The sequence below is a fragment of the Patagioenas fasciata genome, chromosome 2 (assembly GCF_037038585.1).
Source record: "Patagioenas fasciata isolate bPatFas1 chromosome 2, bPatFas1.hap1, whole genome shotgun sequence".
Classification (NCBI taxonomy): domain Eukaryota; kingdom Metazoa; phylum Chordata; class Aves; order Columbiformes; family Columbidae; genus Patagioenas; species Patagioenas fasciata.
Window position 1 is genome coordinate 93,679,124 of NC_092521.1, and position 27,412 is coordinate 93,706,535.

Below are 27,412 nucleotides of genomic sequence, written 5' to 3' on the forward strand. Positions count from 1 at the left end.
GCATTCCTGTTTTCCATTACAATTATTACAACACCAGTGAATGCAGCATCAGTCTCCAATTGCAGTCCTTCTCAAGCCCTTCTGTAGTTAAAGGTGGAACCGTCATTGTGGATACCTCACTCGGACATATTCTGTCTGAAGGAGGAGAGAGTGCAGCTGTACCAGGAGCAGTACTAAACATCTCAGCTACCCCAGAAATGAGCTCAAACAGGCAACTTCAACATACTCAAGAAATCATCTAGTCCATGCCCTTGTCCCTTCCAGACAGGCATTAGTCTCAAAAAGCTTCCAGTTCCCAGCAAAATTCTCCTCAAAATTAGAAAAATGTAGGTTTCTCTTGTGACAATCCAGATGGTTACTGAGTGTGTTATCATCCATGGCTACCAAGAACTATTTCCTTCTTCTCTCTAGAACAGCTTTTTTTTATGCATTAGAAGGTGTATTTCTCCTCTCTTCCAGTCCTCCTTTGTATAGGCTAAAGAAACTCAAACAATTGAATTCCTGGGTCTAGGCTTTTTAAGTTTTTCTTCTTCTCTAGACTCTCCTGAAAGGCAAAACTTGTAACTGGATATAATACAACAAGTGAAACAGAAAAATTATTTTGTGTCAGTGGACAGTAGTCCTTTGTCTACAGACCGGTATGGGATCTTTGTTGCAACAAAATACTGTTGATGTACAATGTACTATTAATTATAGCTCTTCCATCCTCTTCTACAGACGTGTTAGCTGGATAGTTATCCCCAAATACTTATGTGGTTGGTTATTCCTGCCTGAGTACAGCACTCTACACACTACTAAATACTTTTTTTTTTAAGCTACATCTCTAATTTTATGAGAAATTCTGAATTCTAATCTTGTTTTCTAACACACTCAGTCCCTCCCAGCCTACTATCTATCAACTTAAGAACTCGAAATGTTTTTCTTACTATCCTAGATTTGTGAGCTGCTTAAGAAACTTAACATCTGTGTTTGAAAACTCAAGTCCTAAAATACTGCTCATATGACACATCATTTCTGATGCACAATTGTCATAGCAAGCACTATTTTACACATTATAGCAATTTCCACTTAGTCCTCCAGACTCAGTTTTCACTTCCACAACATATCATCTATAACTCTCCACCTCTGACCTTTTACTCTGCTGTCATGAGTTTGCACCTGCTTCTCAGTATGTTCTCTTGGATCTTTTCCCACCACTTCAAGCTCTGCGTGTTCCTAGCTAAGCTTAATCTATTTCTGTTTTAAGTTTTGTTCCTTACTTGTCTATTGATAACGGCTCCTTTATTGGACAAGAAATATGCTTTATTTTACATCAGTGGAACACCAGTGAAATTGGAAGTTTTTCTCTCCTACTCTTAGGCTTTCCAGATCTAGAGACCCTGTGTTCAGTCAGTTATTTCACAAAGTTCTGTTTGTGTCCATAAAGTACTGATATACATCTGTCATCTCTTACTCTCAAAAAAAAAGTTTATATTATGTAGTCTTTTTTCAGTTTATTCCAAATTTTGAGGGTAAACTTTTGTCACATGTTCATGTATCCATTTGCTAGAAGAACTTTCTAACTGAAATAAATATAATTGGATACGTTTTTGTATGCCCTACCCAAACCTTCCTTGTAATTATAAATGGTATTTAGCCCTTCCAGAAAATAATTGTTTCCTCTTTAAAATACTACACATTTTCCTCCATTACTTTTTATAGCTAATCATATTTTATGAGATCTGTGTTTGAGATCAAATGTTTCCTCTATGCTTTAAAAATAAGGAAAGCATAATTTGTCTTTATAAACTCCAAAATCTGGGTACCAGCCTCAAAGAGGAAAGCAATTCAATTGTCACAATATGAAATCCTAGGAGACCTGATTTTCTGTCTAATATGTATAGCTTTAAATAACTAATTTTATCTGGCTTTCATGGAGGAGAACAAGGCTACTCATAATAGTATGATATGCAATAGATGCTAACATACAACAAAAGACTAGCATTACCTGCCTTAATGGAAGCTTAAAATAGTTGAGAAAACTAAGTCTGCAGGACACTTACTAAAACAATAACTTATATGTATGTTCTGAAAGAGATATAACATTCAAGGTTTTCTAATAATTTAACCTTTTTTTTCAATCCTATTGTATGAATTTTTCTAGAAGTCTTACCTTTTTTGGAGTCCCCAAGACTTGGCAAATTTTGAAGATTTCATCTACTTCACTTGTGCCTGGGAAAAGAGGTCTTAGTGTGTATAATTCAGCCATTATGCTGCCAACTGCCCACATGTCAATAGGTGAGCTATAAATAGACGATCTTAGCAAAACTTCAGGAGCTCGGTACCTATGAGAATGGAAAGAATTAACAGATAAATTAAAATGGTATGAAAAAGGTAATTAGTCAAGATAACGTTATTATTAATTTCTTAATATACTTACCACCTGGTAGAAACATAATCTGTATAAGGTGGCTGAGATCTTAGTTCTCTAGCCAGCCCAAAATCTGCTATTTTCACAAGTTCTGGTCCAATACAGAGAAGGTTTTCAGGCTTCATATCTCTATGAAAAAATCCTATAGAAGACCAGACAGAAAAGAATGGCAAATTATTGTGTTATCACTTCTTAAACAGCAAACTCTAATAGAGTAATCCAGAATTTACTTTGGGATGTTTTGGAATAATATAGCTTTAATTATTTATTTTTAATTCAAAAATTAAATTAAATTAATAATAACAACCCTCCCCCAAACAAGCACACACATTTTTCCCCCCAGCAATTATTACACCAAGTGTTCTTAAGTTAACAAATGTAAACTGTCATGAACACACTAAGGAAAATGAATTGGCTATTGCAGCAATACCAAATAAATCAATTTCAGAATGAAATCTTTTGCAAAAACTACAACTGCTTTGTCAGTTTTGCATAATGGAAAATTGAGCACCTGCCACACTTACTTGATTTATAAAATTCCTTGAATGATTTTTAAATAGTTTATTTATCATTGTGAAAACAATTTGCAGATACAGTAATATAAAAGATATTCAGGAATGCTAGTATTAGTAATGCGGGCACATAAAGTTTCCGTAATGCTTACTGCTGGCTTGAGCGCCTATATACCTGGACACCAGTTAAGTTGCTAAACAAATCAATTCTGCTGTTAAACTGGTATACATAACTTGTTAACATGAATCAATTTGATTTGAAATTCACTTGCCCACACTAAAGCATTCAATTGCTGCATGCAGATACTGACAAGCACTGTAAGAAATGGGCTGAAATTACCAGGGAAATGTACGTGTTCAAATTCATCGTATCCTTCATTCCCAAACACTTATGGTTGAAACAAAATATTAATATTGTAACTTCAAAATGGCAGTTTCTCCTTAAATTCTTATTTTGAAGTTTTTTCATGTAGAAATGAGGAACAAAAAGAGGATGCTAATAATCCGAGATAAGTATATGATCTTGATCAGAAAGACATAAAATGGCAATTTCCAAGTATTTTATAATACTGAACAAAACTAATTATTTATTTTAATTCATCAAAAGGCCTTTCCAGGGTAAATGAAAGCCAGAGATCACTGGGAACACTGTTTCTGATTTCATTTTCAGCTAATATTTTATTGCCTTTGGGAAGTTTTAGGGATACCAATGTGATGTGGAGGACAAGTACAAAATAAAAGAGTTGAGCAAGAGAGTAAATTACTTTGTTTTAAATGCAAAGGAGCTTAATACTAATATTTCAAAATGCAGTTTGCAGACAGATATAAAACATGAGAACAGTTTTGTAAATGCTGTGAAACTTTTTGTTGATGTTGTGAACACACAGCATCCCTTCTTTACATTGTGTTTGTAATTGCTAGAAAAGACCCATCTCTTAAAATATTTAAATCCAGGTTGTGTTTTATAAGGAGACTGTTTGAATTTATTAATGAACAAAATACTTTAATTTTTTTTAGATGCAGGCTATCATATTAGTTATAGTATCTCATGACAGCAGAAATTGACATCTGTAAAACAGCAATGGTCTTTAAAGAGATCTTTTTGATGAAACAGAAATGCATAGTATAGCACAACATACAGGTTTCTTTAGTTTGTTTATTCATCTGGTAACTAAATATTGAACACTGCATGAAAATTATCCAGTGCTTTCAAAAAGAAAGAGTATCTGATTCAAGAATAACAAGGTGCAACTTTAGGTGTGCTTTAAAGAGGCACCATACTTGAAGCAAATAATATTTTTATTAGAGATAATAATAGCCTTTCCTAGATATTTTCATTCATGTTATTACTGTGCGTTATCTTATTTCCTTTAGAAGTGCTAAAAAGTCAAACTCTAATACGAAACCTACCGTGTTTATGGATAAAAGCTAGCCCTTGTAATATCTGATACATCATGTTTCTGATGACTGACTCAGGGAACAACTTGTTTCTGTGAAGAAACAGATTAACAGCTTCACGTAATTAGAACAAATAATGTATTTTCAGAACATACATATTCCTTCATTTTCCACAACACATCATGAACAGAAGAAAGCAGAGCAGTCAACCTTGTGCACAAAGTAAGACAGATGCAACTGGCTCTCATCTCAAAACTCACTTACTGCTAGGCCCTAATTTCACTCACTGAGTGTGGCAGAGGGACTTCTCTGTAGAGAGGTTCATGATCCTACCTCTGTGTAGACGCTGGCTGGCCAGTAACATGCTTGACCAGATGAACATGGAATGCACAGTCACATAGCAAGGAAGAGACTGCACAGCACAGCACTATGGTAGGTGTGTTACATTTCAGGGAACCCTGGTTCAGGGTGATGCTGCTCAGCTATTGAGTAACGGTGTGCTACTATCACTAGTAGCTATCTCGGGATGCAAATCTAAGAGCTTTGCACATTAGGAGATAAAGGTACATGACAATATCTGAAGGAAACACACAATAAAGGCAAAAGAATTCACTGAAGAAAAACGTTTTTGAAAAGGCAGGTCCTACTCCAAAGTCCACCTTACGAGCTTTGCTAGGTACTGTTTATCCAAGACTGCAACACCACACAGTTAGTCCATATATAGGTCTGTCTTCTAAGCATACATGCATATATGTGCAGATGACCATGCCCACCTTAAGCCAAATCCATGAGCAAAAGTAGAAAGAACAGTGTTTATCCAATCCTCCTACATTAAAGTGAAGGCTAATAAAGAAAAAAAGGTATTTGGAATTTCTCTCATGGCTCTACACACCAAAGACATGCAAACTATTGTGTTAACAACTGAACAAACTGTTATTTCCAAAAGCATTACAATATGCAATATTGTAATGCAGAGCAATGCAGAATTGTACCCTCAGATGAGCAGGTGCAGCAACTCCAGTTCACATCAGTGGGGCTGCAAGAAGAGCCAAAACCAGAAATTCCAATGCGTTATTTAAGATAGCATAAGAATGACTAAATAAAGCGTGATAGCACACTACTTGTTCTGTGAAAGAGACATACCTGTCCTTCATTAACTGATAGAGATTTTCCTTCATGTATTCAAATATAAAGTAAAGGTGGTCATTTTCTCGTATAACTTCTTTCAATTTTATTACATTGGCATGATTTAGCTTCTTCAGAGACTGTAACAGATCAAAATACAGCTTCAGATAACAGTGACTTTGATTCCTTACCAGCATTAAATTTTTAACATGTAAAAGTTTCTAACACAGAATTTAAAAACATGTCCATTTGATCATCTGTATTGATCTTGTAATCTCTGTTTCAAAGAACAAAGCAGCTTTTTAAATTAATTTCAAAATAAAAGCAGTGAAGTTATTAATAGTAGCTTAAAACCTCTATTTGTAGGGATTACATCATAGCTAAGGTGAAGATTAACACAAAAACCTAATTCCCTACAATGAAAGACAGTTCTGAAGCTGTAAAAGCTCTTGCTCAGAGAAGTGAATAAGAAAACCCATCAATTTTGTGTTATGAAATTTTCATGAACAAGCACACTCTCTCATGGGTGTTCTTTTTGGAGATACTGATTATGTGCAATCTCCAGTAAATTAAACCTAAATTATGGATACCCAACTTATTTGTTAGGGGTTTTTGTATATACAGAAAATCAGATACCTGATACATGGGGTGACTTGGAATTTAAACCCAGGTTTTCAAGTGTTATTTTACCATTTGGCTGGCCAGAACTCCCAGTGCTTTCTACAAATACCCCAAATACAAGATACGAGGACTGGATACACACCTAGAAACCTGCTAGTGAAATGAAGGAGCGGGTTGGTAAAACACAAAAATCAATTTCTTTATCTTCTCTCAAAGACATGAAGCTTGGCTAAGAGATATGGCCACTGGTTGAGAACAGTGGGATATTCTACAAAACAGAAGCGGCTCTAGGAGTGTCAGCAGCCCATAGTTTTGTGGAGCCTGTCACCCCCATTCATGGAAATTGGCTTTATGCATGAATTGCAGATGCCCTTCTCCTTCATGCATACCTAGCTAGGCACTCTTTTTTAAATGTGGTATGTTCACCACTTTACCTTGACTTCTCTCAAATTCATACATTCATCCCATGAATAGAACTTTCTTTTCATTCTGAAATAAAAGTCCAAGATAAAGTATTTTCAGTGACCAGTATAGAAGGGTTTTAGTACAAAGAAGTCTAGACGTTATTTTCCAAGTATAGCATTAACTGTATTTTGAACTAAAATTAAAACATTCTAGAATACCCATCAGCAACATAATTAAAACCAAGTTCAACTCTTAAATTTGCTAGAAATTTCAGTGTTTGATGACTGATCACTGCAAACATATTTTTAGAGGAGGAGTTACCCAGAGAGACCATGGTGATACAAAGTGTTTCTAAAAACATCAGGGACACAAAAATCCTGTTGTATAATTTGAATTGTGCCCTCCATAACAAGGAAAGTGACAGTGACACTGCACATAAATAATGGTCATTAGAAAGCAGAAAAATCACCTTTTTGTGCCTAAATTCATTCTAAGAAAACAAGAAAAAAAAAGATTTTTGAAGTCTGCGAAGTATCTTAACTGCCTCTCCTAATAATTAACCATGTGACTTGATCAGTCATTTCCACAAACCTGTTCCAAGGCATTAAACACTGAATAAAAATGGTTCAATTTTTTCAAGCAATACTCATATATATACAATAGTGTCTAAATATTTCTATATATATTCTAGTCTAAACTAGTGTCTAAACTAAACTATAAAACAGTGCAATACATCTGTTTGTAAGTCTTGCACAGAAACAATCATGGATATTCGGGGTTGCTTAGATCTTGGGACAGGGTTGTGAATGTCATGTTATTTGCTTTATTTCTGTAAAGTTTTAGTGTCTGGAGTGAAGCCATTTAAACCCATGATTTTAATTAAAAATAAATGTATCTTCAACCAAAACTGTTCCCCCTCAAATCTCAAACTTAAAAATAACACAAAAGAATTTGAAACCTTGAAATCATGAGAATGAAAAATACTTTCCGCAAAATGTTGTTCCTTTTGCCTAAAAATAATAAAAATATTCAATTGCAATTTTTTTACTTTATGTTAGTATTAACTTAGGTAACACTACTAGCAGTATACAGAGAAACCTGAAATGATCAGAAATTCTTAAGAAAAAGTCAATTATATTACAATTCTTTCTGCAGTAAATCCATAAATGGAGAAAACATCCAGCAACATACAATTTCCGTTATTTCAACTTACACTTTACATCCTGCGTGCAATTCTGTAGGAACACAAGGAGAACTTCCCCACTCATTTAGTACAATTTTTGTTGTTCTGTAATAATCTTTTTAGGCAAGTACAACAATGCTGATGGTTACACACAACACAACTTTACTAGTTCCAAGGAGACAGCTTTTATTTACCTGACCAGATTGTTACCTGATATTTATCATTGTAGCAATATCTGAAACTTAATGCAGTACCTCCAAAGAATTGGGGTGTTTGGAAGGTATATGAATCTACCCATCAAGATGGGTATTCTTACAATCCACTTAAATGAACAAACTCCATAATTAATCAACTGCACATTCAATTTTGTTTTTCCTTTGGTGTTAAGCTAACAATATTTTTAGAAGGAAGCATGTTTGAACTGAACAAAAGCAGCATAAAATTTTATAAGCCAATATAAATCAGTAATTTATGCACTTTGATGTGTCTCACTATTGATCTGTCAGCTGAAGTCTGATCCATGATCACCTTGTTAAGCATCTTAATTTAAAAAAAAAAAAAGATAGTTTCCTTAAAAAGGGACATTTTTTCCTATTCTACACAGATGGCATACAACAATAAATTTAAAAGTGAAAATCCTTAAGCTTTTCCAAATACCTTTACTAAGTTTAGATATTACATACCTTTTGATAGCCACAAGCTCTCCTGACTCGTTGCTCTTCCCCATCAACACACTGCCATAGGTGCCATCACCTAGTTGTTTCATGATTGTGTAACGGTTCATGTTTTTTTTAAGGCCCGGATAGCCAATCCCTTATGAAATTCTAAATGTCTTCCTTTTTATTAAAGGATTCTATGTTCTTTAATTTTCTTAGAGAAAACTTCTTCCAGCCTGTTTTACATTGGTGAATGTCTTCTCAAAACTGAGCACGATATTCACTAGTTTCCTCCAAATTACAGCTACTTTGTGATCCAGATATAAAGTTTAAGAGACAGAAGAACATGGTCATTCTCACAAAGATCCTTAAAAACAAACAAACAAACAAAGTATTTTTATAGTATTTTAGGAAAGAAAACTCTACTACTTGTACCTAACAATAACAACCCCCACAACTGTATGTGCTCTTTAAATAGGACACTTCACTGTACTGTGTTATTTTAAATCCTTCAAACCACAGCAGGTGACTTGTCTAGATTAAGGTTAGAGTAAACAGGGACCAGAGATTCAAGATAACTATCATAATTCCCTAGAAACAGAGTAGCATGTTTAAGGCTGGTGTCCTCTGATGGAACTCCTTACTCTTAATTTGCAGACAGCTGCAGGTTTCTAATTTGTAATAAGGGCAGGTCTGAAGTTTGAGGAAACAGACAAAAAACCCCACATTTTGCACAGGGTGGTTTACCCCAGGTAAGTCTAGGGTCTGAATACTGTATTTTGGATCGGTAGTGCAAGCAGGCTTGCTATGCATAACGTTAGTGAGGAAGGGACATGGAGGGACATGGAGAAGTGAGATAAACCATGCATTATTTGCTAAGGTAAATTGAGTTATAAATGTACTTGGATATGTTGCTCTGAAGGTCACAGAATTCTTAGTCTATAGCTATGGTTAGGATTAGGCATAGTAATGGCTGAAGAGTTAAGTTTATTGTTCAACTTTACAAAGCCTGCAGAAAGAAGTACAGAGCTCATGTGCATTGGAATAGAAGACTAGATCTGAATTGTCATTTGAAAGAGAACTCACATTAAACAATGCTGAATCTTCATCTTGGAATATATGTAAACCTTAATTTGAATCCTGATCCAAAACTGAACCTGAACCTTACCTTTCATTATACACAATACTGTCACCAATGCTTAAGATGAATACCTATTCCCATAGATCCTATGCACAAATCCTGATTCTAACCTTAGCACTAGCTGCCTACTAGACACAGTCCTAAAAACTGAGGTTGAGGCACTTACGCAACTCACAATAATCATGCATTTATTTATGTAGGCCTAGGAAAAACTAACAATCAATCACCACACCATTTATTCACCATAACCCAAATGCTTAAATACAACCAAACCACTGACTGCTCCAGCATCACCTCTATCTTTTGCCCCTGCTGTCTGAAAATGCAAAATGAAGTTCAAATCAACCAACATGGACTGTCAGCCTACCTCTACAAGAGATGCAGAAGTCAGCATGCAGCTCTGTATGTAGTCCTTATCCTTATGCCAGAATTAGCTATAGGCTTCTAAGGCTGTCCAAACAGATTAAGGAACTCAGATTCAGCTGGCAACAAGCCTCAGGTTTGAGATTTACAGACCTGGCAAAATTCAACAACAAAATAGGACTCTAATGAGTGTGAATGCAGCATTGTTGAGTAGACTAGCCTGCTGTGTAAATGTGTCCCAGTTTTGTTAAAAACAAGACCAGTTCTCTTTTAGTGATTTTTCTTTCAGCTAAGTTCTTCTAGGTGGCTGTACTTTTCTGAGTTTTAGCCTGCATGTTTTTCCTAGGATGCTGTAGTCGCTGCTGATAAGAGACCAAGGGAATGCTGAAGCAGCTCGTGTTTAGATTTATTACTATGGTAGCCAAGAACGACTGATAAGTTTTCCCACGTTCCGTTGTGAGAGGGGTGTGTTTGAGGAGGGGTGGATGGAACAAGTGACTAGAACTGACCAACAGAAGTATTCCATCCCATAATCGTCATACCTTCTATATAAGAGGGTGATCACGAGGGTCACGGTCTCTTCAGCCATGGCCGGCATCTAGAGAGGACCCTGTCTGTCTGCCTGTGATCTACAGGCCTCAGGCCCTGCATCCCTGCAACCAGGTTCCAGTTTGCTGTGAAGTCCCGCTCATGACTTCCGGGGGCCTGAGCGCACCTGCTGGAGCCACCAGCTTCGCCTACCCAGCTCCGCTGCTGCTGGAGTGATGCCAACTCCACTTCGACCACTTGAGATTGGTTTTGTATATTTTGTATATATTCTCTATTTATTAGTAGCATTAGTAAAACCCTTTAAAACTCTCCAACTTGAAGTCTAAGTCTCTCTTCTTTTCCTCTTATCTTTCCAATCATCTTTCCGATCTAAAGGAAGGGGTGGCAGGAAATGAGGGGATAACGGGGAGCGTCTGCCACGGTTTATTGCCACCGTAACAAAAGGAAACATCTGCCTGGACAATACAGCAATGTTTCTAAGCTGTAATGACTTGAAATGCTGCTTCCTTGGAGAAGGTGTAACATGCACCTTGTTACTCACTGTTGCTCCTGTTACCAGGAAGGAATCTTACATCAGCTGCCAAGATGCCAGCAGCAAGTGACTGAGTGGACATCTGAGTTTATAATCTTTGCATCACACAACCACTAATTTAGCAGTGAAAAATATAAAGAAGTTTTCATCCATCCTCCCCAAAAAAATCACTACAGTAAAATAAGACTGCTGGTTAATAGCATACTCTATAAAAAAAAGCTAAGAACCAGATGTAACAAAACATAACAGTCATGGACAATTCAAATTATGACTGGGTTTTAAATTGGACTTTCATATATTTAAGTCTATGTTTTTTCTCAGAATTCAGCTTTATATCTTATTTTCCAAAGTGCCTGCATGCACTCTAGTCTTTAATACCCTGAATAATGCCATTTCTTTAAGAGTATTTGTTGACCCCAGTAATAACCATATGATCCAGTGTTCATGCCAAGTTAAGATACATACTAACTACTCATATCTTACAAGTTGTCAGTTTTGATTTTTATATATATGTATATATTAAAAAAAAAACAACAAAAACCCCAACAAACAAACAAACAAAAAAACCAAACCCAAAAGCTTTCTGAAAGTATTGTAATGCATATCTTTAACCACAGCATCTGCATCCAAAGCATCACCAATGATAAGCTGTGTATGCCTTTTGTGTATAGGTATACATAGACATATAACGTGAAGTTAAATGTAACAGGATTTGGGTACCTGTATTTCTCTGTTTCAACAAATACCATTGTACATTGTTTAAGACATGATTTTCAAGGGGCATTCAGCAATATCTGCTAATGATGGCCCCACCCTGAACTCCTGGAGTTACATACATTAAAAAATTTGGAGAACTTGCATGTGTTTCATGCCCAGCCTTTTCCTCACTAACGAAGTGAACCCAAATATCAAGAAAAAACCTCTGTCTTTTCAACAAATAGACCCAGATCTGGACACAAACCTCAAGTTTTGACCTGTAAGTCCTCTAATTTTGGTGCCTAAATCCTATTGGCTTTCCAAGTAATTTGCAGAGTATAAATTAATCACATGCTTTTACAATTATTCTTTTTTGTCCAATTCTATTATTTCAGCATGTGCACTTGAAACAGCATCACACAAAGTGTTTCCGGCCTCCACAAGTCCTATGTAGAGCAATACATCACAGACATAATTGTGCATTTTGTCCATTCTGTAATACATTTTATTGCTTTATTCCTTTTCTGGTGTATACTGTAATTTTTAGGGAATTAAATTCCTTAATCAAGTAAAGTACAGAAACGTCAGCACATTTCTTCAATAGTTACATGGGCGTGTCCAAATTGGTCTACAGAAATGCATAAAACCAGGTGTGAAAACTACATACCCAACAACAGTATTTAGGTACCATCATACACATTCACGATCACACCAATGCATGGTAGGCCATTCCACTAATGACTGTCAGGAAAGAGTTGTCTTGGTCACTTACAGTTAACAGAAAAGGCAAATGAAGGAACTCATAGTGAGACATCACCAACTGAAAACTAACCAAATGCAGTGAAAAAAAGGACTGCAGGTATCACACTTGACTCTAAGCTCTTCTCCAACTTTTTTGAGAATTCATCCTTCAAACAGAAGTATCTAAAAAAATTGATAGAGTTCTGTGGACAACTTAAAGCCTCAGTTTTACAGCATTGCTATAGCATGCAGTAGTCTGTATGAAATGCTGGAGGGCAACAATGCTGACCAAGAAGCACAGCACTGGATCCTGCAAGACTCTAGCCACAACTATCTACCAATTTTAGAACAAATAATGCTGCCAAGCATTTGAGATTTTCAGTCTGGTGTGACATCAGAGTCAGGGGCTTCTTTCACTCTTACTGGAATTACAGAGCATGATGAGTTAGAATATAAATTCTCTAGACATGTACTTCTCACCACAACAGACTTCTGCATGCTTTGTACTTTGCACCACATGTACCCAGCTCAGGCGTGCCATTTTTTGTCTTTACTCTCTTTTTTTCCAAATTTGTGGTTCAGTTTTCTCTTTTGTACCAAGCTGGGGAACAGCAAGGGCTCAATCTACCTTTGCTGGTAAACTCAAACCTATGAAGTTGCCTTTCCCATCATAAAGCTTATGTGATATTATCTTCTCAGTTATATGAAGCTCTAAAATGTAAAATTGTCATAGTAGTCAGCTACCAAACTGAAAAGATAAGTCCTACTGTAAACAACAGCTTGTCTTGTACTCTTAATGACATATTGCCCATAATCTTTTCACACAGTATTAAGGAGGGATTAAAGTAGGGGACAAATAAAGGACAAAATACAATAGCTTTAAATAATCTAGTAATTTGTATAAACTTAGAGAATCTGAACAAGTACTAAATAACTTAAGCAAATTCTTACTTTTACTATGTTACCGGTATTTTAAGCAATAACAACAACCTTAAATTATTTTAGATGTCTAAATTACACTTCAAAATGTAATAAATAACAGCAAATCATCTGCATTTCTGCTGCACAAGTATTATGCATTACCAAAACTATAAGGCTTGTATGCTAAAGAAAAACAAGCTACTCTCAAATCAAAATACGAACTAGATGACCCAATAAAGACCTCCTACACAGATAAGCAAAACACAACCCAATTTCACCAACCTCTTTACAGAAGCTGCTGAAATCACCAAAAGCATGCACACAGCACTGTACTACTCTCAATGATCAAAACTGGCAGTATTGCACTGTACAGAATATATGCTGATACAAACTTTAAAAGTCAAAAAAACTAAACAAAAACAAAAAATCAGCCACAAACCAACAAACAAATTGTTGCTGTAAGAACCTTATTTGTACTGACTGTATATTAGTAAAGCTGACAGTAATCAGGTCCCATGACAAGTGGATTCAGTTCTGGAGATTAACTACAAATCCATTACTGTAATCAAAAACCAGTGGTTATTTCAAAGCATGACTGCTCAGCTGCAAGCAAGGAGTTAATAACATTGACAATAAATATTTGTATTTTCAAATATACCACCTTAAATAATTTTTTTTTAAAGTCTCTTCAAAAGTCTGATACGTTCTTTCACTTATTTGTACTGGGCATCCAGGACAAGGCATATAAAAAAGCAGGAACTCCATTTTGCTGGAACTACTTTCCCTCATTTCGTTCCACATCACCTTTGGTTTGAAAACAAATTGATCCACACCAACTTTTTCAGAATGTTTCAACAGTGACTTGCCTGGATGCAGCTGCCCTATGCCAGCAAGGTTACCTCTTCCCACCCCTGTGAAACCTCTTGGCGCAATGTTTGGGCAGTACTATAAGTTTCAGAACAGTAACGGTTTCAGTGAGACCTGCTGCTGGACTTTCAAGTCTCCAGCCTTGGGTGGCATCCAGAACAAACAGACTTTCTTCTTTCGACATCTCTGCACCACTGTAAGTTTCAATAAATACCCATTTCCATAGAATCACAGAATAGTTTGGGTCGGAAGGGACCTTCAAAGGTCATCTAGTCCAATCCCCTGCAATGAGCAGGAACATCTTCAACCAGATCAGGTTGCTCAGAGCCCTGTCCAGCCTGGCCTTGAATGTTTCCAGGGATGGGGCATCTACCACCTCTCTGGGCACCCTGTGCCAGTGTTTCACCACCCTCATTGTAAAAAATTTCTTCCTCACATCTAGCCTGAATCTCCCCTCCTTTAGTTTGAAACCATTACCCCTTGTCCTGTTGCCAACAGGCCCTGCTAAAAAGCCTGTCCCCATCTTTCTTGTAGGCCCCTCTTAATGGCTGAAAGGCCACAACAAGGTCTCCCCAGAGTGTTCTCCAAGCTGAACAACCTCAACTTTCCCAGCCTGTCCTCATAGCTGAGCTGTTCCAGCTTTGTGGCCTCCTCTGGCCCCTCTCCAACAGGTCCATGTCTTTCCTATGCTGAGGGCTCCAGAGCTGGACGCAGGACTCCGGGCTGGGGTCTCACAAGAGCAGAGGCTCGTTTTAGTTTCACCTGGTGGCATTCAGTTGTCTTCCCAACACCGCATACTTGCCTCCCTTAACGTAGGCTTGCCATGGAAAGGGGAGCACAACTCTCCTCTCATTTATTCAGGCTCTGAAACTCAAGACCACTTGGCCTAGAAGTTCCACCCTGGTTCTCATAAATATAAATTCGCCTCTTCTCATTAACCATGAAGATTTCAGGCTGTCAAGGCCTGGACCTGCAAAGCAGGCAGGATCTCCATCTCCACATGCTCTGATGTGAACAGAGGTTTCTGTTCTGAAGGGCGGGATGGCTCCTCGTACACGCGGGGAAACAACACTGGTGACCCGGCCTATCGCAAATCAGCATGGGAGAGGCCGTTCAGTTCACGAACAGATGACGGACCCCGTGCTGCTCCAGTCTAAACCGACAGCTCCTTCTTCCTGGTGGGATCCTGGAGCCGCCCGCACCCCAAACACCCCACTCCCGGACAGGTGGGGCGCGAACACCCACACCCACCCAAAACGCCCGTTCCCCCCGCAGGAGCCCCAGCCCCCTCCCCGCGGCCGCCCACTCACTGCGGCGCTGCGGGCGGTGCCAGCCGGGCCGCCGCCCCCGCCGCCGAGCCCCCGGCGCGCCCGCCAACCGCCGCCAACCGCCGCCGGGCCGCTCTACCTCGTCGCCGAGGCGACGGCGCGGGGCCGCGGGGGTGGGAGGGGCCTGCTGCTGGCCCCGCCCCCGGTCCCGCCCCTCTCGTCACGGTCATGGTGGCGCAGCGGGCGGGCGGGCGCGGATGGGGTGGGTGCACGCGTGGGCGCGGGGGTGTTTGTGTGTATCTGACGACTTGTTTCCTGAGGGTGGCACCACAATACACCAGATCGTCTTGAGAGTGTTTTTACTCTTCTTAAGGATACATTAAATGAAGCCACCAGCTAAGCCAGAGCGTACTTGGGATTCAAAAAGAAATTCAGATATGTAATATTCATAGCTGTAATGAAGCCTGAAGGTTTTTTGTCCCCTAGTGTATTAATATTTATTGTAAGCAATTTATTAAAATGCACATTACTAATATTGATGTGGGGACAAGTCTTTGAATGCTGTATGTATTCTAAAATATATATGTTTCTGTTATAAAAAGAGTCATGAAGTTTCTTCTTGGTCCTTTGTAACCCAGCTTTCTCCAGTGTGTACAGAAGGCATGGTTAATAAAAATTGCACATTTAGTGTCTGAGTCAGAGATTAATATTGCCACTGAAGCCTCATTTTAGGCTTTAATTCTCAACGTGAGTTTGAGCTTCTTGTTTTTTAATGTTTTTGAGAGCGAGAGGCAATAAAAGAAGGAGATGATCTCAACATGGTAACTACTAGTGGCACCATGGAGAGAAAGGCTGCAAATTGATTTATAAATTCAGATTCAGATCTGCTTCACCAAGCTGGCAGCTCAGGCTTGCTGAGCAAAAATGGGAAGCTGTCTTAATTATACTTTTTTTTTTTCTTTCCCCCATTCCTCGTTAACTGCTGTAGTAGCTTTATGATGGTTGAAGCACTGTTGATAGATTAATTGCTTCTACCTCAAGTCAACTGTGTGGAATGTGGGGCTATGGGAATCGGTTTTCTGGAATCCAAGGGATTCAACCACTCATGCAGAGTGTACTGAAATAAAAGTAAATGAAAACAACATTATATTTTCTGAAACAGAATATGCCCATTTCCTTTATTGAAATAAAACATCAGAGGTGCCTCCCAGGTAAAATGAAGTTCAAAGGTGAGACTTGAACGCGAGAAGGGAGCAGGTACCATCACCCGCACAGACAGAATTCAGGCAGAGATTCAATAGGAGCTGACCATACATAGCAAAGAATTTAACCATGCGTTCACCTGTAAAGGTGTGTGTTTGAACACTGTCACATGTATATACTGTGTGGAAGTACCTCTCTGCCATCAGTGGAAACAGTGCAGCAGTTGCCCTGTGATGTCCCCTTTCTACGGTCGTGTCCTTTCCATCTCTTCAGCTTAGCCTTGTCCCACAGCTGCCCTTCCTGCCCAGTGATGGGTTTCCTCCTCCTCTGGTGCTGTCATCCCATTTCCACCACCTTCCCATGCAGGGCCGTGGGACTAACGTGAGTTTTCTTGCAATCTTCCTGGGCTCATGTGCCAGAGTGTTACGTGGCCTTTAAGTTCGGTTTGTGAAACTAACCCCTTCTCCAAAGAGATGAGACTATGTAAGGGAAGGAAGCTACAGCTGCTTTAATTTTTTTTGTCTGGGAAGGCCATAAAATAACATTCTTGGTTGCTTCTGAAGCATTTCCATTCTAATTACAGTCATTTATAAGACATCTGGCACAAGCAAGGGGTCTGATGTTTAAATAATTTCAGTATCAGTCTTGCGGAGGTGCAGCACTGGAGTCTGAATTCTGTCACTGAGACCTTGTGCCTGACAATTTTTGGTCCCATCTGTAATGCTCCCCAACAGTTCACATGTGTGAAGACAGAAAGGCTGTAGACAGAACTTGCCAATGTTTAAAGTGAACTGCAACATGGTGTGGAGTTGCAGGATGAGCACTGCAACCCCATCACTTAACACTTCATTTTGTCATAAAGACAGGAGAGAGGTGCTCGTACTATGAACCAGGAAACCAAAGGAAAGGCAACAGGCTGGAACAGAGAGGCCTGGGAGCTGCAGTGATGTTTGTGAGCCTTGTGAAAGGACCTTCAAAAACATCCTCATGCACCTGCTTCCCTGCTCATTTTACACAACAACACAAGCAGACCAACTGCTAATTTTCTGTTGAAAGAGCCTGCTTTGGTTTTGGTCCTTAAAGGTGTCGATACTTTGCTCAAATGCCAGCCTGAGTACCCAAAACCAGCTTCTCCCAAATGCCATCATAAGTGCCAGCATGCATATTGAAGCTAAGAGAGGTTGTGTGAAACTTGGTTTGGTTTCTGTTTGTTCGAATGAGTTTGATCCGAAAAAGTTATGGTTTTGTGTGATACTTATTCATGCCTCTATCATCCCACTGATCTGTGTGTTGCTTATGGACTCTTGTAAGCCTGTGAAGGTGTTGTGTTGAAATGCACTCTCTATTTTGCACAATCCCAGCTGTAGTGCTGCATAAATGGTAACAAGTTCACTCTCCCTTTGCTTGCCAATGACGGGTAGATATTTACTTTATTCTGCTAGAATATCTAAGGCGGTTAACCAGACGTAGAAAACCACCAGATGCCAGTTTCATTACTTTTCAGGTGGAGGGATTTTAACCTGCCTGCACTAAGTTTTCACTCTGTGTGTTGGGAGGAACTACTCCAACATTACATGTCCCCGTTTTTCCCTTTTTATCTACATGCAACTGCTACTGATAAGGGTGGGAACGACACAAACTTTCTAAATGCATCTCCAGACCCCTATTGCACATCCTGCTAAATGGTGTCTCTCAAGATACATGATCGACTTTTGTGAATGGAAGTAGCTCGATTGGATTAGATTGCTTCCTCTCAAAACACACAAAGAAAAACACCTAGAAATCCAGAAAACAAAACAAAAACTTAAAAACAAAACCAACCAAAACCAACCAATCAACCAACCAAACAAAAAAAAAAAAACAAACCAGAAAACCCCCAGGGAAAAAACAACCCAACAAAAAACCCCAACAAAACAAAATACACACACAAACCAAAAAACCCCCAAACACAAAAAACCCCACAAACAAACAAAAAACAAACAAACAAAAAAACCAAAACCAACCAAGCTCAGAAATCTTATTCTGCTCTGTTGCATCATCCCTGCTCATAGAGTAGCTCTGGTTTCCACCCACAGGGCTTCAAAAAAAGCTTGCCTCTGTATTGAACAATGGTAGTCTGTACCCCAAATGAGACCAACTACTTCAAGCTCATTACACACAAAATAGCCGAGTTTCTGCAAGTAACCTACTTTTGGAAGAGGAGCAAGGGCTAAGTGAATTGCTCAGGCTCTCACTGGAGGTATTTGGCAGGACTGGGTGGGCACATGTGGCTGTGGAGTAGGACCGTGTGCCAGGCTCTGTCCTCCCAGGAGGAGACAGGACCACGAAATTATGCCCACATGTTGGTTAACCCATCAGGTGTGTGACATACAGCTGCATTCAGTGGGTATGCCATTGAAAAATGTTGTCAAGCAGGCTGTTGTCTCTGGGAGGCAGCCATTCAACACTTGGGCTTTTAAACTTTACCATTAAAAGGCTGCTTTTTTTGTATAAAGGGCTGCCTCAGCATGGGGACAGATGGCACTTTACCTCAGTAGGGCCCTTGTAGTCTGTATTAAGCTGGAACCACAGGTGGCCAAGGTTTGAAAGCATCTCTTTCCCCCCCTCCCTCTGTGGCTTTGTCATAACAACTGGAATTTGTTAGATGAAGATGTCTGGCACAGCACAGGATGAGGAGTTCCTCTCATGTGCTAAAGGCAGGACCAGAAACTGCACTTGAATGGGGTGATTAGTGGAAGGGAAGCAGCTTACTCAGGGACTGAAGGGAGCATGTTTTTCTTCAGGATATGGCTTTGCTTGAGAAATGCGCTTTTAAAGTCAATTCTGCAGCTATATAAACCAACAAGAAGGCATTCAATTTCAGCTTTTTCATCAGAGAAGCCCACATTGCCTTTAAATTTATATATTTTATGGAGAAAACTATGTACAGCACTAGACTTTATCCATCTGATCTTTTGTCTGTAAAAGGTAATGTACAGCTGTCCTGTCCCAGACACTTGTGCATGAAAGGGAGTGAAGAAAGACTGCAATAGCCTAGAGTAGTTTTATTTGTTCTAGTGCTACACATCATGCAGTAACATAATCTCTACTGTAGCTTTTTACCATGCTTAAGCAGCTGCCATGTTTATTAGAAATAAGTCCACACCCAAAAAGTAGCATCTTATAAAATTGGCTGCATTTTCTTAACTGATGTACAAAGTTACGCTTAAATGGCTGTGTTTAAGAACATAGCATAATGATTTAAGCATACAGCTAAAATGACAAGTTTTATACCAGTAATATTAACAGCACAACCCCCCACAGTTTGTCTTACTGTTTTAATGCATTTGAAGCTTGAGTTGTGGTTATCTAATTCCTCTAAAATCAGTCTAAAATAGAGCAACTTACAGCTTTAAAATTTTCCTTGACTGTTGTATTTGCTGTGAAACTTTCCAGATCTTTTAGTCTATTTGTTTGGCCTTATTTCACTGCAATATATTTATTTTAAACTTAGAAAGCTGTAAATCTTAATTTTTATTCAACACACCACATGTCTCCATATGATTTGGAGTACAGATGAGAAATCTCACTTTTGTGAATAGGCTTAGTGTTATATATTCCTAAACTGTAAAACTTTGCATCAGTCTTTCTGGGCCATAACTTTGTTGTTGTTTTTTTAAGGTTACTATATGAGCTAATTATCAAACTAATGTTGCTCACCTGAACTGATCCTTGTCAGTAATTTAAAACACCTTCAGTAATTTAAAACACCTGGTAAAAGAATTGCCAGGAGAGTTTAATAAGAGGCAAGTGAGGTATACAGCAAATACCCTAAAAGAAGGTAAGTTTGCTGCAAATGAATTCAGTTAGTCTTTTTGTAAATTCCAGCTTCACGTAGCTTGAATTTTTAAAATGCTGAACAATCTACTGCTGAAACAGGATGCTACTAGCTAAATTCCTGTGGGGCTCAGTTTTACATATCAGAGTGCACACGCTGTTTTCATAAAAATACAAAAATAAAATAAACTACACCAAAAATAGTAATTTTAAAAACTCAGGTATTTGTACACCATGCTTTGCAATTAAGATTTGTTTAGCAGTTTGATGATAGCATTCCAAAGTTCTATATGTTGAAGCCAACCAGTTTACATGATGCCTTGTTTTTAACTGTGATTTCTTGTTTATTGAAAGGATACAGTAGCATACTGTTACTCAAAGCATAGCAAAAATATACAAAAAATAGATTATCCAAAATATTTGAATGTCTGAAAAGGTATGAATACTTGATAACTTAATAATAAGAAATTCTGTCACTCTGACCAGGAGTGCATACACAGCTCTCTTGTTTAGCATGCACAGTTTGGCTACGGATTCCATTCCTCAGTACTAGGCAGCTTTCAAAATACCGAAGTTTTAAACCAGCAATACTAGTCCATTCCTTCTTCTTGGCTTACTGGAGAATTAGTTCAATTAACTGAGAATTTGGGGATGCAAGTCTTTACTTTTTTTTTTTTTTTTTGCTTAGCTCAGGATGTCTGGAAATCTTGTTTTCTGATCTCAGTTTGCTGATTGCATCATTTCCAGAAGAACAGTGCTGTCATGAGGAATTATGATTGCAGAGCAAAAAATGGCTAGAAGTCTCTCGGAGGAAGGAGAAAGATCTGATGTAGGTACAGTTCAGAAAGGCAAGCCGGAAAGGTACGTTCAACACCGACCTGTACTGCTAAGCAGCAAGGCTGCCGCGTTTTTTGACATGACGGAGTAAAGCAGGTTTCTGCAGCAATATCTGTGCAGTATTGGTCTGACCAGCTTGCCTGACCTCTTTAGACAAAAAGCAGTTTCACTGGTAATGATTTTCATGACCAAATATGCAACCCTGACACCTACACAAGGCCGGGTGTTCTTGGTGGGGGTCACTTGAGACTTCTTGCCTCCAGGTCAAGTGTTGCAGGGTTCCTAGTGGTGGTGATGGGATTATGCCTGGGCTCCCCCTTTTGCATAGAAAGGTTGGACAGTCTGTACTCCTGATGCAGGGGATCAAAAAGCAACATGAAGTTAGCATGCAGGCTTTTAGTTTCTCATTTCAGAGAAACTTAGCTGGTCTTTCTATTCATTAAATGGATCACGGCAGGTGAATGGACCCTTCAGGTAAACTATTTTGCAAATGGACTTGCGTCAATTTCTTTTATTTTCTTCAGTTGACTATAAACTATAGCCACCTTCCTTCATCTATTTTTTTTTTCCATTAACTGCTAAGCATTTTCTTTTTTACAGATGGAGCATTTTTTTTCCAAGCTAGTGGCACCTGGCAGGAGTTCTGGCTACAAGTAGTTTGCGTCCCCCATCAGAGGAGGCTGCTGACTTTCAAAGGTGCTGTCCCTCCATGTTGCTTTCTCCCAGGCATGTTTAGGGCTCAATTCCTTGTGCCATTTTAGAGATTAGGTGGGGTTCATTTGAAATTTGTGTGAAATATGCCTCACTCAGCACAGCTCTGGAATGGCATTTCTGGGAGATAAGTTGTCGTGATGTACTTCTGCCTCACTTCTCCTTAAATCACAAACCACTGGACTTAGTGTGCCCGTGGTCAGCACAAGAATGCATTTTCCCATGTGCATGTATTTACCATTAGGCAACATTTAGTCAATATTCGGCACTCTCAAATCTTAAGATCTGGCCTTCATACTCATCATAGCTGTTTCCCAGTGGTTGCACATACCGATAGGTCTCCACACTCTCAGTTGGTTCTGACTTTGTGGGAACTGGGTCATGCTGGTAGAGCAATGCCGACTTTATCATCCCAAAGTCCTCCTGAATCTTCATCCCTGAATAAATAGCACCTGAGACATTTTCTGCCACATGGGTATAGCTCTGAAGGTTTTTCATATCGCAGAGGTCGTCACTGTATTTCAGTGTGGGTGGCTTGTAGGCCTGGTAGGATACCTTGGTGGTGGTCGTGATGACAGTTTGCAATGGTGGGGCTATGGGAGAGGGGCTGAGACTGTACCTGCAGGGGTAGTCTGCACCATAGTAAGGGTGGTTAGAGCTTATTTGCATCTGTCCATAGTCACTCCAGTCCCCACCACCAGTTTTCCCCCAAGCTGTTTTCAGTCCATAATGTCTGCCAGGGTTATCAAAGGTCTTATCATGGGTGGTCGCAGTGTTGTAGTGAGATCCACTCAAACTGAGGGGATCAGCATCGATAGCAGGACCTGTCAGATCTTTGTAAAATGCTGGGTAAGGGCTGGAGCTCATAAAGGTGGGAACTCCAAACTCATAGCTGCATGGCCTGGGCACGTAGATCCTTGGATTGGGGCACTTTGGGTATGGCAATAGCTGGTCCTCTTGGAAAGTGGCTGAGTCATAAGATGCTTTGCAGAGGTCAGCATTTTGCAGTGAAGAGTTAGACTGGGCTGGAATTGAAAAATTGGTGTCTGTGATGATACCAACCCTTTCTGGACCATCCATGCAGGGCAGATTCTGTAGGTTACTGGTGTAACCACCGCTGTCATAGTATCTTCCTACCTGACAAGGACAAGAAGATCTTTGAGATTTGGGAATTAATACTGCCTGCACACACACATCTCAGCACTTGAGATATTGCTTATTTCAGTCCCAGATGAACAGATGTAGCATGGTGTAAAGCTTCTCTTTGCCCTTGGATTCCTAGTATGTGCTTGTAGCACCTTTTTAATTGACTTTAAAAAATCTTGACTTACCTCTGAGTTTAAAGGTCTCTTTTTCTGGGAATGGTGAGAAAAGGACATTTGTTTCTTAATTGCACTTCGTCTTGCCTCTGCCTCCAATTTGCTCTCTGGCCTGGGGTGATCATGGACTCCTTTAGCCTAAATTAGATTTAGGAGAGAATTAGATGTGAACTAGAAGGGGGTAAGAGAAGAGAAAATGCAATAAGGAGAATGAGAGGTTGCAATGGCATGATCTGTGGTTTGGCACATGAGAATGGGGAGGAGGAACTAAACAACAAGGAGGGGTTAAATATATAATAAATAAATTAATCATTGTTTGCATGTAGATAGAAAGAAAAAGTGAGGGAGAAGTCAGTGAGGACTGCAGAGCTGATGAGGGAGCAAAGGTGCTGCCTATGTTTGTGACATTCAGGAATAGCTGATTAGAACCAAGGGAAAAGAAAGATTATAAAGTTAGTTTGTTTGGTTTTCTACCGTCCAGGATCTCAGTTCTGCTTTATAACAGCCATCACTAAACAGTATAAATAGGCTTTAAAGAGCTTTAATGCACCAGATGACAAATATTCTCTACTCTAAAAGCAGTAAACACCTTGAGTAGGACCAAAAAGTATACCCTGGAAAGCCATCCAGAAGTGTTCTGCTATTGAAACATCTCTGGATACATAGATATACGTATCCAAAGCTATGCTGATTTGTGATGGAACAATATATTCTGTATGTCCTTACCCAAAACATTCACCTAAATGGACCTGCATATAGTCCCTAACATGAAGTAGGAAACTTAAAATTGCTTTTAAAACACTGTCCTTTCTCAAATAGAAATTAACTTCTAAGGGAGGATTTATCAACTATTTTCATGGTAAAAATCTTCAGTTTTTGCATGTGTGTAACAGAGTATATGAATAGTAATAATAATAATACAGGTGAGAATTTGGGTATATGGCCAGTTTGCTTCCATTTACTGACTAGAGAACAGACTTCACTGCAGTGTGGGTCAGGCAAAAAAGACCAAAATCATCCAGTAGAGAACGTTATCTCATAGAACAACAGCTTTTTGTGAAATTTTTGTCCTAATGTTGCTGAAAAAGAACAAATCAATATGAAACGTCAAAATATATCTTTCTATATTTCCTTTTCTTTTTTTTTTTTTGGCAAGGTTTTTAAATCTTAAAATTCAAAGGTTATTTTCCCATGAAGTAGAATTTTCACTTTGCAACTTGGGCAATTTAAGTAAGGCTTTTCTTTCTTCATTTATTTACTTTAATAGGAAATAAATACTAAGTACTTAGTTGAAATTCAGTTGTCGGATGCACCAGGGTGCAGGACAACCTTTTAATTCATATCTGTGTACTGTAAATGTGAGAATTTTAGACATCTATAATTATGTTATGGTTAAATTTTGCATATAGCTAACTCTCAAGCGCTGTTTTTAAAGAGACAGCTAAGTGTTATTGTTTTATTTGTTCTTGCCATGTCTGTACTACAGAAGAATTCAGACATGGACCAGGAGTCCACTGTGCTCACCATGCTCAGTGTTACGTACAAAGAGAAGAAAAAATTGGGAGGGAGAAAGAAATCTCTCTCTCTATAAAGATGTCATTTATATATAGAGATATTCTGTTTATATATGTGTGTGTGGATGTGTATGTGTGCTTCTTACCTGGAAAAATATTGCTTTGCCATCAAGCCTCCAGAAGTTAGTGACTGGGTAGCCACTGTGTCCTCGGCAAGGAATCAGCTCAAGGGCTGAGTTACAGTTTGGGCAGACTTTCTCTGTGAACAGAGATAAAGAAAGTACTGAAGACACCACTTAAAGGTGAGGATATAATCTGATTGTAAACACATTCAGAGCAGCCTTCACTGAAATTCAGATTAAAATATGATATTCAAGGAAATGCAACATAGACTACCAAGCATAACTGAGTGGTTTAGACTAGCGCTGTGTACTTGATATAAATGCAAGTGAGTGGAAGGACTGTAGATCCATTTGCCCTGAAGTTGTTGAAGATATTGACGAAATTCAGAACTAAACACAGGGTATCTCAAAAAGATGGACCCAATGCAAAATCACTGTATCTTTGCAACCAAAAACTGCCTATGAATGAAACTCTTACAGTCTATACAGTAGGTGGAGGGATCATAGAGCATTTATAGAAACGTCACTTAAACTCGAAAACTGATTAAACCGTATGTAAATTTTTGTATGATTGTAACATGTTGGATCCATCTCTTTGAAATATCCTCTATATTCATCACACTCATTGCCGTGGGCAATCCCAGTTTAGGAACTGAGCCCAGCTGAAAGAAAAAGGGGCCCCCCTTGGGTATCGCTGCCTCTCACTTTGCTGCTTCTGCCGAGCCTTGTCACATATGGCCGGGCGAAGCTGCAGCCGGGCTCCGCCGGGCAGGGCGCAGCTCCTGGCGCACACCACCACCCCCAGGCAGGACTTCTTCAGGATCTGGCAGTTGTGGTTGTTGGTGTTGCGCATGGCCCAGCCACTGAGGTGTCTCTGCGCGTTCTTCTCGTCGCTGGAGTAGATGAACCGCACGTAGCCGTCGGGCCATTCCTGGAAGGTGTCAAAGTGCTTGGGCTCCTGTGGCGGGGCAAGTGGGGTTGGGAGAGCAAAGCAGTGAGGAAGAGAGCAAGAGAATATTAGCAGGGAATCGCAACTTGGTGTTTTTGGCCTGTTACAAAATACATAATTCGAGAAAAAGGGCTTTTTCTATGGCTACCCAAACAGCAGAAAAAAAAAATACTGAAAGAAAAACTTATTCAGAAATGCTGTATAAAAGGGGGAGGGCAGTCTGAGTTTCCATGTCTCAAAAGAAAGTTGGGATCCTTTCAATCTTAATCTATAATGACATGGTCTGTTGTCACAGATGCCTCTTTGTGTTGGGGTTACCCAGCTGTAAGATACCAGCCTCATTGCCAGAACTTAGTGAATTTATTTACTTACAGAATAAACTTACTGCCGCCCATGCACCCGGACACATCAGAAGCTACCCTGCTCATGCATGCTACTAAATTCTTCTTGTTCTGGGACTGTGCACCTGCAGGCTGGAAACTAGAAGTTTTGGCTAAAGAATAGTTTCTTAAAGTGCATCTAGTATTAATTGAATTAGGCTTCTGCCAAAAAATAGAAATTTTAAAAATTGCAATTGTAAATACACTTCCATTATATGCACAGTGGTTCAGAGAAAGACCATTTCAATTTGAGGTTTCGCTGGCTTTCTGGAGATCCTTACTGAAATATAGTTACCAGAACAATAAAAGAATGGCTAAGATTTTAAACTCTAAATATTTACAGTACAAGTAAAGAGTTCCTGCAACACTCACTTAGCATGTATATATATACCACATGTGAGCAATCCTAGTGAATACAGGTAAACTACCACCATTTACAGCATTAAGGCACTCTGTAATTGCATGGACCCTGTAGAATTAAACAATCTCTAAGATGAAAAAAGTTGTAAATTAACAATGTATTTGGAGCTCACAACTAGAAAAAAAAGTGGAATTCTCATTAACAACAAAATGTCACATCAACAAACCGCTTAAATATTTAGATAGCTTGATTTATAGTAGCAGAAAATAGTAAATCCAAGTGTCTTTTCAACATTTCTTTAAATGAAGAACGAGAGAGAGGGAAACTGGCCAAACAGTAGAGCTGCAGACTGTTTAAGGAGTTCATATACAGCTAACCAAAGCTCTGTATCAAATCCATATTTTTATTACAGGTAGTATGAGAACTACTGCAGCCCATCAAGAGCCATACGATTATATTTGAAAAGGTGCAGAAGCAAACCAGCCATAGAAAGAAGCTCAGGGGGCAGTTTTTTTTTTCCCCTGGCACCCCATCCTCCTGATCCCGCGTTACAACCAGCTGCAGAGGTTCCACCGCGCCCCCCGCCCAGTACCTGCGGCAGTTTGGGGTCGTTGATGTCCCAGGTGAGCTTCATGCCGGGGAGCGACGGCGAGCGGTGACTCCCGCTTTTTTATGCAGTCGGGGCGGCCCCGCGGAGAGGGTTCCCAGCCGGCCCTGCAGGCGGGGCAGCCGCCGCACCCCCCTTCCCGGCGGGCAGGGTTTGATCCCCCTTCTGCCCTCCAAGCGGGCACCGCTGCCCTTACCTGAAGGTG

General features: G+C 39.4%; 2 protein-coding genes across 8 annotated transcripts in view; both read right to left on the reverse strand.

Moving 5' to 3' along the window:
• Positions 1-15,547, reverse strand: part of MAK (male germ cell associated kinase) — a 30,465-nt gene extending 14,918 nt beyond the window's left edge. For 3 of the 7 annotated variants that reach the window (XM_071804566.1, XM_065830225.2, XM_065830224.2), the window contains exons 1-8: positions 15,431-15,546; positions 9,819-9,967; positions 8,338-8,677; positions 6,501-6,555; positions 5,464-5,585; positions 4,333-4,412; positions 2,420-2,552; positions 2,153-2,324 (exon numbers count right to left, since the gene is read on the reverse strand). In XM_071804566.1, the coding sequence (XP_071660667.1) occupies positions 2,153-2,324; positions 2,420-2,552; positions 4,333-4,412; positions 5,464-5,585; positions 6,501-6,555; positions 8,338-8,438 (663 nt within the window). In that variant the 5' untranslated portion in view covers positions 8,439-8,677; positions 9,819-9,967; positions 15,431-15,546. Of the gene's footprint in view, positions 1-2,152; positions 2,325-2,419; positions 2,553-4,332; positions 4,413-5,463; positions 5,586-6,455; positions 6,556-8,337; positions 8,678-9,818; positions 9,968-10,356; positions 11,414-15,430 lie in introns of those variants that run through there. The other 4 variants (XM_071804564.1, XM_071804565.1, XM_071804567.1 and 1 more) reach the window with 4 other exon arrangements.
• Positions 15,548-22,210: 6,663 nt separating this feature from the next.
• GCM2 (glial cells missing transcription factor 2) lies at positions 22,211-27,234 on the reverse strand. Its single transcript, XM_065833127.1, has 5 exons — positions 27,193-27,234; positions 25,616-25,868; positions 24,935-25,047; positions 23,287-23,412; positions 22,211-23,092 (listed from the first exon to the last, which is right to left on the reverse strand). The coding sequence occupies exons 1-5, from the start codon at positions 27,232-27,234 to the stop codon at positions 22,211-22,213; spliced, it is 1,416 nt and encodes a 471-aa protein (XP_065689199.1).
• Between the last annotated feature and the right edge of the window lie 178 nt (positions 27,235-27,412).

Bases quoted from the DNA above. Each gene is read 5' to 3' on its own strand.
- GCM2 (XM_065833127.1), bottom strand. From the start codon at position 27,234: ATGAAGCTCACCTGGGACATCAACGACCCCAAACTGCCGCAG. The intron at 25,048-25,615 runs GTGAGAGGCAGC...CTCTGTTCACAG, and splicing joins GGCTCGGCAGAAGCAGCAAA to AGAAAGTCTGCCCAAACTGT. The intron at 23,413-24,934 runs GTAAGAAGCACA...AATCTAATTTAG, and splicing joins GCAAAGCAATATTTTTCCAG to GCTAAAGGAGTCCATGATCA.